A 14,673-nucleotide genomic window follows, 5' to 3' on the forward strand; every position below is an offset into this window, starting at 1 on the left:
CTGCCTCAGTGATCTGAGCCAGCTGGCACGGGAAAGGAACAGAAGGAGAAAGACGTAGAACTGCAACCTAAGCTTCCATAAGAGAGAGAAAGAACAGTGCGGAATGAAGGAGTAGGAGAACAGAGAGGAGATGTGGGTTGGAAGAGGAACCCTGCCTATAGGTTCTTAGCGCAAGGCCGGGGCCCGGTCCCTGAGGTTGTATGGACACTTATGGTTCTGCAGCAGACACCGGTGGAGTAGTTGGCTGTAAATGCACTACTCCCATCTAAGTCTTGGGGCACAACAGCAACTGAATAGAGAGCTAGGACTCCGGAGAAGGGAGTCCCCCGAGAGAGGCTACAGCTGTCTGCCATACGAGTAGAGTTGTTAGGAACATCTAACAGGAGGAACTCCAGAGTACCACGGTACTGTAGTTCTTCACACCTTAAGGCGCAATAGAGGAGTCGTTCAGGAAAGGTACATATTGACGGAGTGTTGGAGAGGAGAATCTTGACTTGCCTGGGAGGTTGATTGAGTCTCTGCCCCGGAGGACACGGCACGGAGGCAGGCACCAGTGTGTACCACAGACTGTAAGTAAAGCTTTGGAACTGCAAGCCCAGGTGTCTTCCATTCATTTGTGCGCTAACACCGTCAGCACTGCTACATCTGGGTACCAGCATTCCTCACACCGCCTGCGCCTATCCTCATCTATTGCAATTACACTGCCCTAGGGTTACAGCTTCACCTGTGGGGAGCTACACCAGCTATGCTGCAGCACACCATCAGCCCCAGAGGATCTGCACACAGCGTTGGCTTAACATCTTGCTTGCCAAACACCACAGGCGGCGTCACGAACTATTCCATTAACTACATACTGTATACATTCCACCATTGACTTGGGCACCCAGGGCCACGGTCCGGGTCACTGCTGCTGTGACACATTCTCCCGACACCGGCCCGGTACCGAGTATCCCACAGCCCTGGGTGGGCGACCCATATGAACCACACAGACAAGCTGACACACGGAGCACGATGAACACGGAACACTTCCCTTCTTCCAGAGCCCGACTACAGCCCATGAAGGTACCTGATTTATCCGTTACAGCTCACCCCTTTATGGCACTGTTGCTCCTGTACGTGTCCTAGGTTCGCAATTCACTAGACTCTTCACAAAACTCCCGTACTCCTGCTGCTACTTCCACAGGGGCTCACACTGACCTCCCTGGCTTGCACAATTCCAGACACGGGCTGGTTTCAATAGACTGGCTTGGTTGTCACTTCAGCTCTTCCTTGCTAGCTGACTTGACCACTGAGACTCCTTCTTCGGTCTCCCTAGTCCTACAGTCCCCAGTCTCTAACTACAGGACCTCCAGCACCACTGCGTGCTGGCTACTACTGTAGGCATTCACTGTGTTCTCTTCTGTCCAGTCCAGCTACCCCCGGCTCAACTGACTCATGGAGGGAAAAACTATCTCCTTTTCTGTCTCTCACTAGCCACTCCTCTCAGGTTCCCTCCTAACAGTCTTCTCACTAGTTGAGCTCAGTGCCTCCATCTAGTGGCCCTTTTCTAGTACTACAACTAACTAAGCAATGTTGTGTGGATGCAAACACACACAACATACATACAACACACAAATAATACACAATAATGTTACTATTTACAGGGCGAGGCCCTTGACCTCCTTACATATTATTTTGGGTGACAACAATTACAAATTTTCAGCATTACTACCTGGAGTGCCAAGTTCTAATTATTTAGATGCATAGTAATTTTCAAGACATCAAATATTCTGTCTGCAATGACAACACAGGTGTAGGTAACAGCAGGTTCGCAGAACACAGCCCCCAGCCCGTGAAGACTCCCGTCAGTGTGCAGGATGAACGGTTGCGAGAAATCCGCATAAGCCAACACCGGAGCATCCGAAAGCTCAGCCTTAAGGTCTTGGAAGGCCTCTTCTTGAGGTTGTCGCCACTGGATTTTTCATCCATTTGCCCCAGTAGGAGCCCCTTTCAGCAGGTCGTGCAGGGCTCGAGCCCGACATGCAAAATTCTTTATGAAACGATGGTAGTATCTGGCCAACCCCAGGAATGCCCGCACGTCTTTTATCGTCTCGGGGGTAGGCCATCCCTGAATGACAGCAACCTTTTCCCGGGACGGTCATACGCCCTCCGCTGAGATGACATGACCCAGATATTAGATCTGGGTGCGAAATAGATGGCATTTTTGGGGGTTTACCTTCAACCCGTACTTTTTCAGCCGTCCGAGTACCTGCCCCAACCGCTTCAGGTGGTCCTCAAAAGTGGTAGCATAGATGATGATATCATCCAGGTATATCAATGTGGCCTCAAAATTGAGATCTCCCAGACACCGCTCCATCAACCGCTGAAAGGTCCCCGGGGCATTGGCCAGTCTGAATGGCATTCGATTAAACTCAAACAGCCCCATAGGAAGTATGAACGCCGTCTTTGCCCTGTCTTCTTCTGACATGGGTACCTTCCAGTACCCACTGGCCAGGTCCAAAGTAGAAAAGTACGTCGCCTTCTCCAAGGTGGACAAGGATTCTTCTATTCGGGGTAGTGGGTACGAGTCTTTGATAGTACAAGCATTCAGCTTTCGATAGTCCACGCAGAATCGTAAGGTGCCATCCTTTTTGCGGATCAACACAATAGGAGCCGCCCAGGGGCTTTGGCTTTCTTGAATCACTCCCTTTCGTAGCATTTGGGGCATCAAAGTTTTCACCTCTTGGTAGAGTTGTGGAGGAATCTGTCGATATCGTTCACGGATGGGGGCTGCTCCTGCCGTGGGAATTCCATGGGTGATGGCGGTGGTACATCCAAAATCTTCCTCATGACTAGCAAATACATCGTGGTACTGTCCAAGCAGTGTTTTTATCTGTGAGAGCTGGGCTGCAGTTAATCCGGAGAGTTTGGCCCGCAATTGTTCCAGGATGATTTGACGATTTCCTGAGTTGAAATTTCGGTAGCCTGTAGAGTACGGATAGTTACTGCCCAGGGGTCCTCGGACTGCACTCTCTATTGAGCTGCAGGGGCCAGTAGTACTTCTTCAAAAGGCCTTACTAGCTTGGCCAATTCTGTCCGGGGCTTCAGGGTGATGTCTTGGTCTTCAAGGTTGACACAGCGCACCAGGACAGTCCCCTTCTGCACTGTGGTCAGTGAGCGAGCCACCAGTATGCCAGGGGGTAAGCGCTCCGAGTAGCATGGCTCCACCTGCATCTCCATGCCTTCCAATGGTATTGGGGCTCAGATGGGCATGGCCACCAGTCTGTCCAGGGGGCAGTACAAGCAGGGGGGCCGCTGGCACGATGACTTTTCCCAGGGCCTCACCCTCCTGACAGTCCTGGAGGACTCATGCTTCCCACACCAACTGCTGGAATACCTGTCCTTGGGCCATGTGGGAACTTCACTGTTTCAAGGTCTCATGCGTGGGATCATTGAGGAGTAGGTTGCCGAACTACCGCAGTATGTTCATGCCCAGAATGACTGGGTGTTGTTTATCAGTTTCTCCGTGGGTCAGAACCACTCCTCTGCGGCCGAGGAATTTACCGCACAGCGTCACCTGTACCCACACCACCCCGGCAACAGGGACCGGTAGTTGGTTGGCGGCTACCTGTCTGATCATGGGCCCCCACTGGGGTCTCGCTGCCTCGGGGAAATTCTGCCGGAAATAAGTTGCAGGCATAGTTGTTACTTGTGACCCCGTATCCACCAGGCACCGGACGGCATGGCCCTTGACTTCTGCCCATACCACCGGACACTTTGCGACCAAGTCTTCGGGACTTCCACCACCCCTAATCGTGGTTTCTGGCTCTGAGCGGCGTCCCCCCAGCCCGGAGCCCTCTGGTTTATTGGCCGCCGGGGTGGGTATCTCCCACGCCACGGACACTCTCGGGCGAAGTGGCCTGGCTCCCCGCACTCACAGCACCGGGCCTGCGAGGTCTGTCCGCCTAGGGTGGGGCGGGGTCCCCAGGGACCAGGGTTGAAAATAGGCCGTCCAGTCCCAGACTCAGTCCTTTTTTTCACTTCAGCCAACTCGCCCTGGATGTTTCTTCAACTCCTGCTTCATTTCCTTTACCCATTTAGGCTCCGCAACTGCGCTCAGGGAAGCCTCCACACTCCGGACCTTCCCCACAGGGACCGCCATTCTTTGCTCCTGTTCTCGAGTGCGTGCTTGACTTCCCACCTCGGAAAAGTCTTACGTGGATTCATTCTAATCTGCTCTCGTAATGCCTGCTTTATTAATGGGTCCCGCAGTCCAGTCACCAACAGGTCACGTAGTGTAATGTCAACAGGTCCTACCCCCTACGCCGTCTTTTCTTTTGATGGCCGTGTGTAACTCTTGGAGGACATTCATATACTGGGTGATGGTCTCCCCCTCCCCCTGCATCCGACTGAACAACCGGGTTCTTAACTCTCCCACGTTGGTTGGGTCCCCATGGCTCTGTTCTAAAATCTGCAAAACCTTATCAAAGGTGTTGCGGTGTCCCGAGGGTTTTAACATCACTGAATTCCGAGCCTCCCCGTCTAATGCCATGAGAGCTACTTCTGCTTCCAAGTCAGGAGTCATCGGATGCATTCGAAAGAGCCCTCACATTCGCTCTGTCCAGCTTCATAGCATGGTATTGGAGCCAGAAAATCTAGGCAGGTTGCTCAGCATAGCCCCCAACGAAATGCTGGAACGAGGGCCCTCGTCAACTGTTGAGTTCACGGCCCTGCCCTGGTCTGGGGCGTCGTTGTCCACGCTCGGAGACTGCATCCTGTCAACTTTGCCAAGTGTAGGTAACAGCAGGTTCGCAGGATGCAGTGACGAGACGCGAGACTGGTTGAACTTTGAAAAGCAAACTTTTTATAATTTAAAGCCGCTAGGGCTATACTAAGCAACCAAAAAGGGATAACAACAGTTGACCTTGCAGGGACTCAGTACAACCAAACACTATTTGGAAAAAACATGACTAACCCGGCCGAGGCCGGTTACTATGGGGCCACGGTATGGCTGTCTACGGGTGCTTATACGCTATAATGTCACTTATCCGTCCTGACATCCCTCGGCGTCTCTGTGGAAGCTGCGTTACTGATGAAGCTGCTTTGGCGTCTTTGATAAGACTACTCTGGCGTCTTTGATGAGGCTGCTGTGGCGTCTTTGATGAAGCTGCTGTGGCATCTTTGATGAGGCTGCCTTGGCGTCGCAGCCGCTGGACCCAGCAGCTGAAGATTTGGAGTAGTCTTCGGGCGCCCCAGCGCCCAGGAGGAGTTGGGGCACAACAGGCCCTGATGGAGTCCTGAGATGAAGTAACCCCCTGTTGTAACAGCAGGGTTGCGCTTGTTAGCAAGTTCAATGGGACTCCTGTCCCCAAGCAGGGTTGTGTTGCAGTGCTCAAGAGTGGCGGTTTACTGGCCGCGCACACAGCCTTGGGCTGTGTGCAGAGTGTCTATGTTGATGAGGAACAGGCCCCAACTGCCGACTGCAGCGGGGTGAAGGCGGCTGTGAGCGATGATAGGCCGCAACCACGGGCTGACGTGAACCGGCAGCGTCCACGGGTGGCAGCGGGCAGGCCGCAACTGCAGGCTGAAGGGGGATGGCAGCAGCCGGGAGAGGGAGCGGACAGGCCGCGGAGGGCTTGAGCTCAGCGGTAACGGCCGAGGATGACCGGGAGCAAATCGTAACCCGAGATTGGGGTGAAGAGACAGTCTCCTGTCGGTAAGCTCGGCGCCTCTTTCCTGAGGGCCACTGCATATCTACCCTCTGCTGCCGGTCTCTTCTCTCAACTGTCAGTGTCCTTCCCGCTCTCTCATGCCCCCTCTGTCTCCTGCTCCGTGTCTGACGTATCACCAACTGACTTCTCTGCACGCTCCCTGCCCCTTTTATACTCGCCCCTACCCTTGCTGTCCTGTCACTCTCAACAGTCCACTCTCCTCCTCTGTTCCCCGGGTACTGTTTCCTTAGGAACTCAGATGGTCGGTCCCCATGGTTCCGGCCCGGACACTCTGTGGGGGTCCTCCTCCCTACACTGGCATAACAAAAGATATAGCATTCTTCCATTTTCCTAGTCACGCATTACTACCATTACGTGCACTAAGCTCATCTGCAGTTCTGTATCACAGGCACGTGTAATTCCTATATACTATCTGCTAATAGCTGACGCAGCAATTTAAGTGCAAAATCAATGCACTTGTTAAACTGCTTTTCATTTGAATAATTCAGCAGTATAACCAAACCAAGTAAATTGTAATGGTACCAGAGACACAATGATCAACCAGCAAGTTCATGATGTAAATAGGAGACAAAGTTAAACAGACGGTTTTATAATTCTCTAAATCTTAGAGGAGAAATCACATACTCTGAATATTTCAAGTAAATATTCACCTTTAGAGAACTGTCACTATTTGCCTTTAGCATTAGTATACACTTATTATCTGACATGTTCCTTTTTCCATTGGGGCTTACAACAACTATATTTTGAAGTTGTCATAGTATTAAAATTGGTATAGTTCCTATCAAATTCAAATTGTGCAAGAACCTCTGCAATTGTAAATACACTTGATGTTTGCAGCGTAGAAAGGTTCCTGCTTTCTGCTGTATGTGAATAAGTAACATGGCGCGGGGCGGTAGCCATGGGCAAGTTACTCGTCTCCCACACGCCAGGACGCTACAGGAAAATGGAGTCCCTGTGTGTGTTTGATGACATTATTGTTGCAGACACCTTCAGGATCAGCTCCGCCATGTTTATTGCAGCTCTGGACCCCTTTAAACCCATGTTGAAGGAATGAAAAAACTTATTAAAAACAAAGTCCTTTTACTGACAATCCAACTGGAACACAAAGGATAGCAGCACATAAACTTACTGTTCTTTTCTGCAAAATACAGAGGCACATTCTTGGTGGTTACTGACGGCGACACAGTACTTGTGATGAACGTTACTGTAGATTTACAGGCTAACCTGAGGATGTCCATCATACAGATGCAGCACCACTCGGGTCCCTGTGGTTCGCTGTGAGTACTACACTCTAACTATACAGTACTGGGGATAGATGTGAGAGAGTTGCTCCCACTGTCTCCTTCCTTTATGCGCCCAACCTCGCTGATACCATTTAGTTGACCATAGCTTCCAGGTCTGTCCAGCACTAAAAACGTTCCCACTAGTCTCTTAAAGACGTTCCCATCAACCTCCTGCTGTAGGTTAGCAAGCTCTATTGCAGAAACGTCCTTCCTTTTTCACTGGTTCCTTCTCACACCCACTCAATGATGATTCTCTACTTTTCTGAGGGTGTCTTTTCTTGTCTTTCGTTTACTAACCACTGACTACAAAACAGGAATTAACCCACAGGTCCCCAATCCTCCTCCCTAACTATGGACTGGCTCTACAGTTAACCCTGTCAACCCCGCGTACCAGGATACATTTTTTTTACATTTAAAATATCAGTGATTTGCAGAGGGTTGAAATTCCATCCCCCCCTCCCACATAAATATATCTTTGTACAGGTAATGAATGAGTGAAGCCAGTAGGTGGGGTAATAAAATAATCTATAGGTAGTTTCCAATGCACAGAAGAGAATACATGTCAGGTAATGAGAGCTTCTAAAGGGAACCTGTCACCAATTTTGGCCGATATGAGTTACGGCCACCGCCTTTCAGGGCTTATCTACAGCACTATATAATGCTGTAGATAAGCCCCCAATCCGAACTGCAAGAGAAGAAAAATAACTTTTATTATACTCACCTACTAGACGGTTCAATCCGATGGGTGTCGCAGGTCCTGGTCTGGCACCTCCCATCTTTTTGCGATGCAGCCCTCCTGCTTCCTTCATGGCTCCCCGTTATCGTGCTCCTGAGGGAGCAGAGCAAATTCCTGCAGTGCGCGGGTGCTGGGCCTCTTTGGCCTTTCCTGGCACCTGCGCACTACAGTACTTTGCTCTGCCCTCAACAGGGCAGATAAGTACGCTTGGACAGGAGCACGATGCCGGGGAGCAATGAAGCAAGCAGAAGGGTGGCATCACAAGAAGATGGGAGGCGCCGGAACATGACCTGCGACACCCATTGGACCGGATCACCCTGCAGGTGAGTACAATAAAAGTTTTTTTTCTTCTCTTGCAGGTCGGATCGGGGGCTTATCTACAGCATTACAGAATGCTATAGAAAAGCCCTGAAAGGCGGTGGCCATATCTCGTATCAGCCAAACCTGGTGACAGGTTCCCTTTAAGACAGAAAACTGTTAGGCTATGTGCTCACGTATGCAGAAAATTTCTGCTTCAAAACCGGACACCTTCCCAGAAAACGCACGGAAAAAAACGTGCATTTTTGATACTTTTTTTCCGCGCATTTTCTGACTAGAAAATAGCAAAAACACGGACTTTTCCACAAAATTAATGAGCATGCTGCGTTTTTGGCCGCTAAGCGTTTTTTGAGCGGAAAAAACGCATTAATGTGCACAAAAAGTGCGGAATTCATATAAAATGAATGGGATGCTTCTTTTATGCATTTTTGAAGTGTTTTGACCGGGACAAAGACTTCATAAAACGCTTAAAAAACGCTTACGTGGCCACACAGCCTTACACTGTTACACTGAAAACAGCATCAGTTCTCCTAGATTAACTTTTACACCATTTTTTAAGGAAATCAACAGGAAATTTGTTCCAAAATTCTTGGAAAAATAACCACATATTTTGAGTAAAGATAGACTTGCGCAAATCCTTCCATCTCTTCTTGTAATCACAGACTTAATGACGTTGAGATAAGGGTTTTCTGTGGTGACAATATCATCACTTCCAGGACTCTTTGTTCTTTTCAAAGAAGATAGTTCTTAATGATATTGGTTGCATGATTAGAGTCGTTGTCCAGCAGCAAAATAAATTTGGAACTATTAAGATGCTTCTGTGATGGTTCTTAATGATGAACAAGTATTTGCTTCTATTTCTACACAATGAGGATACCATGATACTCGATGTTCAGCAGTACCATCAGCTCAGAACTGCAATGACTAGTGGGAAAAAGCTGTACCCATCTATTGGTATAAGAAGTCTGGTCAAAAGTGGTCTTCATGGAAGAATTGTGTCTAAAAACCATACCTTTGACATGGATAAAAGGTTAAGTTACTCTGCTATGCATGATAACATAGGAAATAGCGTGTAGAAAAATGTGAGCAGGTGTTCTGCGCGACAGATGATTCAAAATTTGAATTATTTGGCAGTTTGTTTGCCGAAACGTTCATACAATAATAAGCATCTGCAAGCAACAGTGAAGCATGGTGGAGGTTCCTTGAAAGTTTGGGGCTGCATTTCAGCAAAAGGAGTGGGGGATTTTTTCAGAATTATGGTGTCCATAATGCTGAGCAATACAGGCAGATACTTATTCAACAGCCAATATCATCAGGAAGGTGTCTGATCTGCTCCAAATTTATACAGCAATAGGACAACAACCCCAAACATATAGCCACTGTCATTAAGAACTATCTTTAGTGTTAAGAAAAACTGGAAATCCTGGAAGTACCTAGACGAATTGGTGCTTTGAAGCTTTTTTATAGTCAATGGTCACATCAAATATTGTCATTTAATTTAGATTTCTCTTTTGTTGGATACTATTTTCGACCGGCATATTAAAAGCATCATGCGCTCTACAGAGCTGTCATTCACACTGCATTCACCCCCACAATGAAATGCTTAGCTTGTAAAATATGGACACAACAGAGCAACATCCAGCAAGCAGACAACACATGTAGGGAGAAGCATGGCTGCTACCATCATAGACGTTTGCTAGATACTAGTGATGAGTGAGTATACTCGTTGCTTGGGTGTCCTCCGAGTATTTTGGCGTGCTCAGAGATTTAGTTTATATCGACGCAGCTGCATGATTTGCGGCTCCTGGACAGCCTGATTACATGTGGAGATTCCCTAACAAACAGGCATTCCTCACATGTATTCAGGCTGTCCAGCAGCCACAAATCATGCTGCTGAGGCGACGGAAAACTAAACCTCCGAGCATGGCAGAGTACTCGGAGGACACCCAAGCATACTTGGGGAAACCCGAACAATGAGTATACTCGCTCAACACTACTAGATACATAAAACTTTACCATAACAGTTGAATACAATCAATTGAAATCTGTTGAAGCAGTATTAGGAAACTGTAATAAACATGTAGATTTATATACTTTGTAATCAGCAGTGAAAGATCATTTATGAAGAGGCAAGTTGACCACACTGGTCCTGAGATATTAGCGAGCAAGATCTGGCATGGATAAATTAATCATTGTAATTAATCTTTCATTTTAATGGGCGTCAACCTGTTATTCCGGATGCTTCTTTTACTAAAGTTTTAGAAAAACTTGGTTATGTTTATGGCCAGTTAGCCAATGTGATACTCTTATTCTAACTATGGACAATTTTTTCAATTCTTAGGCTGATTTCACACACAGTGATTGGCTTTTTATGGCCCCAAATTACATTCCAGTCTTTAGTGAAATATAGAACACACTATAGGCTCACAATTTTGGTTTATGACATTCAAGGGGTCAGTGGTGTTTGCTCTTGTCATGGCATTTATTTTCTGCTGGATTTACTCCTAGAGTTGTGTTTTTACAAAATGACACCAAAACCCAAGTAAAAACACATGTTACATATGAAGAGTTAAACCAATTACATGGAACATTGTGTGTAGGAGGCGAGTGAGTGAGTCTGATAATGGGATGCAGTGCAGTATAGGCACTTTCTATATGCACCCCGGTTCAGATCACCCCCATTATTGCAGCATGACTTTCTGCTCCGCTGAGCTGTGTATGATAAATCATTGTCTAGTACAGTAGCGGTGTAAAGTACAGAGCTTATTTATGGGATTCACCTTCCAGTAATCATTAACTCTAAGCTCTGATTTATGACTAACACCGGAGCTTCCTTCAGCTTCATTCAAATATTATCAATCACAGTCACAGCAAATCAGCTCCACATTACCCCAAACATTTCATTCCTTAAATCATCATCCCAGCAAGTTCTAGTGATGCCCTGGACGGTCCATGTAAAAACAGGCGTATAATGCTGATTTGTTACCCCCATCATTTTCAGCATGCTGCAATAAAACTCACTTTTCACATTTCTTTTCATCATTATATTGCATTTTCCCATTGACAGTCGGACGCTTACTGAATTATTGTACTTATACTGTTGCCAAGAACAACCCTCAAACAGAGCTGTTCCTTGCACATGGAAAATGCCATTATTGCCTTCTCTCTATAAATAGGAGCCAAAAGAAATGTCATAGATGCTTAGATAGAGCGCTGGGTACACAGGGTCTGATTTGGACCAAGGCAACATCAGTAAGTAGTTGTTATGTCAACCCATCCAAATAATCCTCATTACTACTGCACTCCAAAAGCATCAGTGGATTAACTGTCCTCTGGTGAAAAAGACCCCTAGAATGTGTGCGCAGCTGAGATAAGGAAAGAAGCTTGGCAGCCCCAGAAGGGACACAATCCACTTTGAGAGAAAACTATCCGAACAGATTGGCTCTATACTGCACATAAGTGCAAAACTCACTGACAGTACTCAGCCTTGGGAGAAGAAATACCAAGAGAAGAAGAAGAAGCAAAACTTCATTTATTAGCAACAGTGAGGCAGGGGCTGATTGTAGTGCACCGCATGTACATAGCTGCCCTGCAACATATACTATAGGACTGTATCAAATGAAACAATATCAGCCCGTGAACTTTACATAAAAGAGTGAACAAGAAAAAACCTTATGGAAATAATAATAATAACTTTATTTCTATAGCGCCAACATATTCCGCAGCACTTTACATTATAGAGGGGACGTCTACATAATAAATCATAATAAGTGAATACTGACAACTACACACTGCCCATGTTTGCACTGTATAACTTTAGACATTTTTTTACCATCTATTTAATGCTTTTTTTAATAGTTCTATGTTTACTTACACTATCTATCTATCTATCTATCTATCCATCTATTAACCCCACAACTAGCTTCCTACCTAATGACTATAAATCATTCTATTTAGCTATTAACCCCATATCTACCTAATTACTCTAAATCAGTATATGTATCTGTCCATCTGTCTGATATGACGAGCATTCTGACCTACCTGTATTTCATGCCAGTTTGCTTGGCTGTGGATTCCTTCAGTGAGATATGGTGCTGAGGAGTGAAAGTTCCCAGACTCCTGGCGATGATGGCCACTGTCCGGAACCTTGCCCTGGCTGCATTGACCACATTTGGGCCACTGGAGTTCTGCTTGCTGTGCCTGTCGTCCCCATTCCGGCTCTTGAGGTTGTGCTCTGTGCAGGCTATGGAAACTTGCATGGCTTCTGCCGGACTCAGCGATCAAGCAGTGTGGTCTTCAGAGGCTCATGGATCTCCTCTACTGGCAGAGATCAATGAGTGCAAGTGACAAGATTAGAGTTCAGGGGAGGGAGTCCTTTGTCCTTGGGATGCCACCACTAAGCTTCTGAGAAGTCAGGGAACCTCCGGGCAGTGAGATTATTAGGTATTTCATGCCATCAAATCCTTCAGGACCAGTGAATTCAATCAGAAGAGTCATGTGCCCTCATAATCACCCACAGTCCACACTTCTGCCCTGGTACAGTCTTAGGAACAAATCATTGCAGGTGCATCTCACTATGTGAAGTCTCCTTCTCTGTGCAGTGCAGAAGATGATGATGAACAGACAATATCCCAAACCTGGAAGGAGGCTTAGTCACATCAAGCTCCCTGAGGACAGGAGATCTCCATCTAGTTGAGGAGCATGATGATGTGAGATGTGACAGGCAGGAGCCTTCCCTCGGTGTGATGCTTTGCTCTGCTCCAGCATGCAGCTTCTGTAGTGAGAGTCAGATGGTGGGATTGGCTCTTTAAGAACTGAAGAGCATGCTGGATTTCTTAGCAGCACATGTCATAAGGGAAATGTGGAGGTTGCAAGCAACTACAGCACTACTAATTACAGAGGACTATTAATAATGATCAGGCTTCAAGTCCACAGAAACATACACTAATGTAGGTATCCAAAAGTTCCCTGTAAGCTATAGATGTCAGCCTTCCCTGAATTAGGGCATGCTTATAGGAAGTTGTTCATGGTGTCTGCACTGAGAGGGAGCACATCTCTGCCTCCATCATATACAGCATGCATATAAGGACAGGATGAGAAGGAACCGAGCATCATCTGCCCAATGTCACTCACTCAAGTGATGCAGGACCTGTGTCTGGTCTTTCCTACATAAACCCCAAGACCCTAAATAGGTTTATTGTGACACTGCAGCATACAAATCGCATATCCCAGCCTAGTACATCTACGTGCCAATGTTTGAGCAATAAACTGTAGTGATGTACATGCTTTCTACAGCATGCTAAGTACTTAGTGCCTCTAAAAACTCACACACTGCACCAAAAGGGAGAGGTGGATTATGTTATACATAGGAACAGCATCTTTCATGCAGCATTGCAGCAAGACCACCTCCACATGCTCAACTACAACCATTAGCTTTTCCAGAGCGGCACCGGACCATCCGGTTACTTGGAAATACTGTGCTTGTTGGTAAAAGAAATATTATGTGTTTTTTGTAAATATTCTTTATAGACATCAACATGTGAAGTTTCTATAGGGACATATGAGCGGCAGAGTTTTCATTGAATAAATCCTAAATAAAAGGATTAATTCTGGGCCAATATCACTAACTACTGCACAATTCACTTATATGGGAGCACTGTATTGGAGAAATCTAAGGAAATCATTGCAAATCATAGATCAAGAAAAACCATTAGGCATGTTTTATGGAACATCTATTGTATATGTACAAGAGGTGGACTGTACTGACATGTTCCTACCCTTTGTGACATGGTCACTGGCACAGAATGAGAGGGGAGATATGTGTCACGAAGATTGCTTTCTTCCATGATCTGAAACCCATAAGTTTCTCTCCAGCATGTGTAAGAAGAAGGACCGGACCAGGGGAACCTGTTTTGCGCTGGGTCCGGAACTGTCGGGGCTGTCTCCTCTGTTGTCCGGGGGAAAGCTTAGAGACCCGGACCGACCTTTGTACTACAGAGCAGGGAGCGTGGCTACAAAGAGGAAGCCCCAGCGCTCACGTAATCAGACAGACTTGGCGGGTACAAACAGCACGAGGCAGGGACAAGTGAGTGCTCCGACTCCTGAACACCGTAAGAACGCAGGCCCATGCTCGGACTTCCCTGCGATAACTCACAAAGACTGTGTCCAGTATCTTGCTGTGTTCCTGCTGGCTCCTGTGAAGCGAGGTGCCAGACACTCTGGGCCCATGAGTAATGCACTTGCACCGCTTAGGAAGCACCGGGTCACTCACCATGAACTGTGCTCTTGCTCCCCGGTGTACATCTGTCGAGCCACGTTAGGCTCCGTTAGTTTTGTGGACTGTACTGCTTCCCACGCAGCAAACTCCGGATCAAGGAACCCGTTAAAGACGCCAAGGACATGCCGCTGCCATCGGGACTTGGCTCAAGGACGCCCACAGGATGACATTAGATCCATCACACGCTGATCTTGTTGGCGCCACCCTACCCACTGTGGATTTTCCAGTCAGGAAGCTGTAGTACTGATAACTTAACCCTTGAGAACTCTTGCTATTTTTTTTACAATATTTACCTCATCCTGTGTACCAACTGTAATACCCCTGTTCAAGTAAAACTACGTTAACTCT

The 14,673-nt window shown here is 47.1% G+C and overlaps 1 protein-coding gene across 1 annotated transcript in view; it reads right to left on the minus strand.

Moving 5' to 3' along the window:
* Nucleotides 1-12,972, minus strand: part of KCNAB1 (potassium voltage-gated channel subfamily A regulatory beta subunit 1) — a 330,599-nt gene extending 317,627 nt beyond the window's left edge. The window contains exon 1 of the mRNA XM_073579010.1: nt 12,090-12,972. Coding sequence (XP_073435111.1) covers nt 12,090-12,307 — 218 coding nt within the window. The 5' untranslated portion in view covers nt 12,308-12,972. The remainder of the gene's footprint in view (nt 1-12,089) is intronic.
* Nucleotides 12,973-14,673: the final 1,701 nt, after the last annotated feature.

This window comes from Dendrobates tinctorius, unplaced genomic scaffold (assembly GCF_039654945.1).
Source record: "Dendrobates tinctorius isolate UK_male_01 unplaced genomic scaffold, ASM3965494v1 ptg000060l, whole genome shotgun sequence".
Taxonomy (NCBI): domain Eukaryota; kingdom Metazoa; phylum Chordata; class Amphibia; order Anura; family Dendrobatidae; genus Dendrobates; species Dendrobates tinctorius.